At 39.2% G+C, this 6,376-nt stretch overlaps 2 protein-coding genes across 2 annotated transcripts in view; one reads left to right on the forward strand and one right to left on the reverse strand.

Annotated features, from left to right (window-relative positions):
* Positions 1-6,376, forward strand: part of ABHD17B (abhydrolase domain containing 17B, depalmitoylase) — a 584,428-nt gene that overhangs the window by 498,113 nt on the left and 79,939 nt on the right. The gene's annotated exons all lie outside the window — the stretch shown is intronic.
* C3H9orf85 (chromosome 3 C9orf85 homolog) overlaps positions 1-6,376 on the reverse strand; it is a 61,936-nt gene that overhangs the window by 24,891 nt on the left and 30,669 nt on the right. The window contains exon 2 of the mRNA XM_049770995.1: positions 3,246-3,352. Within this exon, the coding sequence (XP_049626952.1) occupies positions 3,246-3,352 (107 nt within the window). The remainder of the gene's footprint in view (positions 1-3,245; positions 3,353-6,376) is intronic.

The raw sequence follows: 6,376 nt of genomic DNA on the forward strand, positions 1-6,376 counted from the left end.
TTAAACACACTACACTGCTTTGAAATATGTAAGTTTGAAGAGCTTATATGTCAAATTTTTTATAAATCTGTTGCTTGGTATTAGATCTCACGAGCAACAGAGATTTGTTTTGTATGTGTGTGTGTGTGCGTGTGCGTGTGTGTGTTCATATGTTTCATGAGAGCCAATAAATGGGAATAAAAGTTTTATTTCCCCCTCTGTTGTGAAAATTAATTCTAAACGAAATGTCACTAATAATACTTCTTCCATCTATATTTTGTTTCTTGCTGAAATTTCCTCTGTGTTGTGTGTGTGTGTGTGTGTGTGTGTGTGTGTGTGTGTTGGGGTTGGCTTTGGGCCATATTGTATGGTTCTAGTTCTGTGCTTAAAAATGTCAAGAATGATCCCTGGCGGTAGGTACCTGGGGATTATATTTGGTGTTGGAAATTAAACTGGGTTTGGCCATATGCCACAAGGCAAGCACTTTATCTTCTGCAATATCTCTCTGATCCCTCAAATTTTATTTATCAATGTATACCACTTAGTTCCATAATTTGAGACAGATAATCAAGTGAAACTGCATGCAATGCTTTAAACCAAGACAATGTTCAGGATGCTAGAAAATGACTTTACACAAAAAGATGACCTGATATCAAAGTCAACATGTACAAAATCTAATAAAGGACAAATTTAGGACTAGAGAGAGTATAGTGGGTAAAGCACTTACTTTGCAAACAGCTGATACAAGGTTAATACCTGGCATTACATTTAATACCCTGAGCATGGAGCCAGATGTAAACTCTGAGCACTAATGGGTGCAGTCCCAAAACAAAAAAAAAAGATAAGTTTGTAAGTTTGTAAGATAAGCTTGTGATTAGGCTGAATAAAACATTTAAAACACTAAAAATTGTCAAATAATTTCAACATAGCTGGTGATAGAATTATTAATTTATAAAAAAGTTAAGATATTTTCAAACAGAAAAATTATATTTCATATGTTTCAACTGATTTACAAATGTAAAGTAAAATTTTCTGCCATAAAGGCAGATAATATCTTTGAGACAGATGTCACCATAAATAGCTAAAAAAGAAAACAAAGCAAACATTAACAATGTCCTCTAAATAGCTACTCTCTGGAACATCAAACAGAAATATGTAATTCAAAAACCTATTATATACATGAGTGCTAATTCTCTTTCTTTCTCTCTTATTTTGTTTTGGGGTCACACTTAGCAATGCTTAGGGCCTACTCTTAGCTTTGTGCATGAAATTTGTTTGATACTTAATCCAAACCCATTCAATAATCTTCCTGATCACATCAAAAAAAAGTTGTCCCTCTCCCAGAGACCAGGAAGGACAGCTCAAAATCTTCAAGTGCCTGTCTGGCCAGCGCAAGTTTTAGAGTTCTAGGGCTGGATCTCAGAGCTCTGCCAGAACTACTCTGGGTAGTTCTGCTTTCTGTGAACCTTGATGAGTCAAATGATTTCTGGTTGCCTTACAACCAGCTATGTGAAAGAACCAATACCAACCTCATCAATACAGTGGTAAGATGCTGCATCATCAAGGCCAGGCTCCGAGTAGTAACTGTTGTGAACACTGCAGTAATCTTTGGTGACACAAATAAAGTGTGTGACCCTGCTAGTGAGCTCTCATGCAAGCACTACAATGAAAGAAGTACAAGCCCCGCTGAGTCCCAGGGGCTGAATATGTAAGCACTGCAATCTCACGGGCACCCACAGCTGATTTGACACACCATAACTGTATATGTGAGCAGCACATCCAGACATGTATGTTATCCCTACTTCTGAGTAAAAGAGGAAGAGTCTTGTTTCAAGGGCCAGTACAGCAGTTAAGGCGCCACCTGGGTTCAATTCCTAGCACTATGCCTGGTGAGGATGGCACACGAGGGTGAAAGACACCCAGGCAGGAGGAATAAACCCTGAGTACTACTTGTCTTGAGTGCTGCCAACCCCAATTCAATCCCCAGCACCACACATGGTCAGTCAATGTCCACCAAAAGTGAGCACAGAGGCAGAAATAGGCCATGAGTAGTGCTGGGTGTGGCCCCAAACTCCAATCAATACTTCCTTCCCCACAAAAAGAACAGACCCTTTATAAGATCTTGTTGATAGAGATATTCTATTGAGTGGGACATCTTGTTAGAAAGAGAAAATTTTGCAATCTTTCAAAATCTTGGTTTTTTTTTTTATTTTTTCAAAATGTTGTTAACAGCATACAGAATTTTACAAAACACTTTCTCCTCTCTTTCTACCTTTTTGTTTTGTTTTTTGTTTGTTTGTTTGTTTGTTTTTTTGGGGGGGGCCACACCCATTTGATACTCAGGGGTTACTCCTGGCTAAGCGCTCAGAAATCGCCCCTGGCTTGGGGGGAACATATGGGACACCGGGGGATTGAACCGTGGTCCTTCCTTGGCTAGCGCTTGCAAGGGAGACACCTTACTTCTAGCGCCACCTTGCCGGCCCCCTCTCTTTCTACCTTGATCTCTAAAACCACACACTACTTATTTATGTTAGATTGGGAAATAAAATGATGAACATAGTTTTTCAGTGTATTTGCTTTTGCAAGCAGGGATTCAGCATGCAAGATAAAATTCTAATTGGGAGAGGTTAAAAAGATAAGCACTTGCCTTGTATACACTTGATCTAGGTTGATTCTTGACACAGAGCTCTAACACTACCAGGTGTTCCCCCACTCCAAAAACCAACCAAACAGAAATCTACTTAGAAGAATTTCTTTTTTTCTTTTCTTTTCTTTTCTTTTTTTTTTTTTTTTTGGTCACACTTGGCAGTGCTCAGGGGTTACTCCTGACTTTGTGCTCAGAAATCACTTCTGGTAGGCTTGGGGTACCAAATGGATGCTGGGATTTGAACCACCATCTGTCCTGGACAGAACTTGCAAGGCAAATGCCCTACCGCTGTGCTCTCTCTCTGGAACCCATAGAAGAATTTCTTATTTCTGTTAGTTTACAATTAGTTTAGATACAATTAATAAATTGGGAAATGAGGAACAGAGAGACAATACAATGGGAATGGTGCTTATTTTGCATGTAGCTAAGCCATTTGGTCTAGGCACTATAATGGTCATCCCATAAGCACAAGCAGGAGTAAGCCCTGAAGGCCACCAAGTATGCTCAAAAACCAAAAAGAGAAAGAAAACTAATCAATATCTTACTGTTATAATAAAGAACTTTAAAGTTTGGTTTATAATACTATTGATGATTTCTCATGGACAGAATTACAACTCACCATTTTTTAGGCTTTGAGAGCAGCTTGTATTTGCTGTATTTGACCCGCCATTCAAGAACTTCTTTACAGTGGTGACACACTCCATCATGAAGTTTTGAGTTAATTTTCTGAAACACAGAAATGGAAAACAAGACTGTCAATCTATACAAAAAGTACAGGAGAGGAGCTGGAGCAATAACACAGTGGGGAGGGCATTTGCCTTTCATGCAGCTGACCCGAGTTCAATACCCAGCATCCCATTTGGTCCACTGAGGCTGCCAGGAGTAATCTCTGAACCCCCTGGGTGTGACCCAAAAAACCAACAAAGCAAACCAACAAAAAATAGTGCATGAGAAATTTGTTTCCTGAAAGTAGTAACCTGACTTTAACTGGCTCGCAGTTTATGCGAGTTAGGAGTAAGTTTTGAGCACAACGAGGTGTGTCATAACCCACCCCCAATTCCCCAAGGCAAAATAAGGTAAACAATTCTTAACTCATTTTTTTTTTACTGGATATAGCTCAGAACTACCTAGAAAACTTTCCAAATTCCTGATAATTTATTTTAAGAAAGTCTTCCCAATTAATTCTAATGTGCACCTATATCAAAAGAAAACAAGCTGTATCATTAAGATTTTTCTGATGGGTCAGAAAAATAGTTCAAAGGGCTGGGTGCATGTTTTTATTGCTGAGGTCTGGATCCAATTTCTACACCATACAGTGCCCTGAACACTGTCAGAAGTGACCCCTTAATGAGAATGTATGAGGGAAATAGAAAGCCTGTCTGAAGTACAGGTGGGGGCTGGGTGGGGAGGAGGGAGATTTGGGACACTGGTGATGGGAATGTTGCACTGGTGATGGGTGGTATTCTTGACATGACTGAAACCCAAATACAACATGTATGTAATCAAGGTATTTAAATAAAATATATTTAAAAGAAAAAGAAGTGACCCCTGAGCACAGGGGCGGGAGTAGACTGTAAGTACTGCCAGGTGGGTTTCAAAACAAACATAAAAACAAGCTAATGCATGTTTTATTTGGGCCACACTTAGGCAGTGCTCAGAGTTTACTCCTGGCTTGTTCTAACAAGACTACATGAGATGTCATGGATTAAACCCAGGTCCTCAGATAATACACTACCCAGTGTATTATCTTTCTGACCCTGCTACTTTATGCTTTAATACTATGTTAATGATTCAGAAATGAAAAAGTAAACTGAGAAACCAGAGTCCAGAGTTGTCAGTCTGTGGGAGAGCAGAGAACAGGGGCTCTGAGAATGGCATGCTAGGAAGAAGTAGGATGAAGTTATTCAATTTAATGCCTTTGTATTCTTTCTTTTTAAATTTTTGGGTCACCTTTGGTTGTGCTCAGGGGACCAAGGGATACAGAAGCCTCCGGCCTTCTGAACAATGCATCTCACTGGCCTGCCTTTCTTATTCTTATATGTTTTAAGAAATTACCCTGCGCTCAGGGGTCACTCCTGGCTCTATGCTCAGAAATCATTCCTGGCAGGCGTGGGGGGACCATATGGGATACAGGGATTAGAACCACCAACCTTCTGCATGCAAGGCAAATGCCCTACCTCCATGCTATCTCTCCAGCTCCAGAGAAATAAACTTTTACTCTAATTCTTTAAAAAAAAAAACAAACATTCTGGGGCTGGGTGGTGGTGCTAGAGGTAAGGTGCCTGCCTTGCCTGCGCTAGCCTTGGATGGACAGTGGTTCGATCCCCCGGTGTCCCATATGGTCCCCCAAGCCAGGAGTAACTTCTGAGCGCATAGCCAGGAGTAACCCCTGAGCATCACCAGGTGTGGCCCAAAAACATAAACAAACAAACAAAAAAAAACATCTGGGAAATGTGGAGAAGGAGAAAAATATAACTGCCTAGTTATTCTTTACAATAGCTTTATGTTTTAATATTGGATTCAGGACTAGGACTAGATATTTTCATAAAGAACTATTGGGATTCTTGGTCTTCACCTATTGTTGGAATAATGCTTATGCTGAAAACAATTTAATTTTTCTTTGTTCCCATTGTTTTCTTGTTTTAGTTTCTGGTGGGGAGGGAAGAAAGAAAGCATCACAAAAGATGAAATTTTTTGGAAAGTTATTTGATATTGAGTTAGAAGAACAATGTTCATAGTTTATTTGAAAGAAAACAAAAATTCCAACCACTCCTGCTAATCTTCAATATTCTATAGAAGTAAAATTTTTCTAAACATTTATTCAAAGAGAAAAAATTAAAAGCTAAACTGTGAAAATATTATATTAGATTGTAACATTATGGGGAAAAACATACTGTTACTTATGAACTGTTTATGGGTCTTCGTTTTTTTTCCTGACCTAGCGGAACTCTCTGGAACTATAAATTCTGCATAGTACTATCTTGGCTCATTGAAGTCTGTTGTCCAAAAATAAGGGTGTGTGTGCAGAGGAATCCGTGCCTACAAAAAAAAAAAAAAAAAAAAAAGAAACAAAACCTTTTCTTTCCCTGCCCATTTTTTGGGGGAGGCATACTTCACAGAATGGTGCCTGAGTCAGGGAAACATGTGGTGCTGGGAAAAAAAAAATCAAGGCTGACCACATGAAAGGCAACTTGCCTTAACTATCTCTCTGACTACCTTTTCCATCTTTTAATGTTAAGAAGTACAGGGGGTGAGGGGTGTGGAGCAGTGGCGCAGCAGTAGGACATTGCCTTGCATGCAGCTAATCTAGGAAGGACCGCGGTTCGATCCCCCTGGCATCCCATATGGCCCCCCATGCCAGGAGTAACCCCTGAGCGTCACTGGGTGTGGAACAAAAAGCAAAAAAACAGAAGTACAGAGGACCAAAGTTCACATATCAGCAAATGATCTCACTGGCCTCTATTATCTAGCTTATCTTATTAAAAGCACTACATATATTTTTCTAACTCAAGAATGGAAATAAGCTAATGACTCCAACTATTACTGCAGTATGGCTGCAATATAAACTTTCTAATTAAAAGATTCTTAGAATGCAGATCATTTCATTATCTCTAATTTTGTTATATATAAAACACACTCTGCTCATTAAATAGAAAGCATTATTTTGGTTTCTTGTTTGCTGCAGTGTCCAATTTTGGACCAGTTCATCTTGATTTACAAAGCTGTACATAGTTTGAAAACTGGTTTCAT

Source organism: Suncus etruscus, chromosome 3 (assembly GCF_024139225.1).
Source record: "Suncus etruscus isolate mSunEtr1 chromosome 3, mSunEtr1.pri.cur, whole genome shotgun sequence".
NCBI classification, from domain to species: domain Eukaryota; kingdom Metazoa; phylum Chordata; class Mammalia; order Eulipotyphla; family Soricidae; genus Suncus; species Suncus etruscus.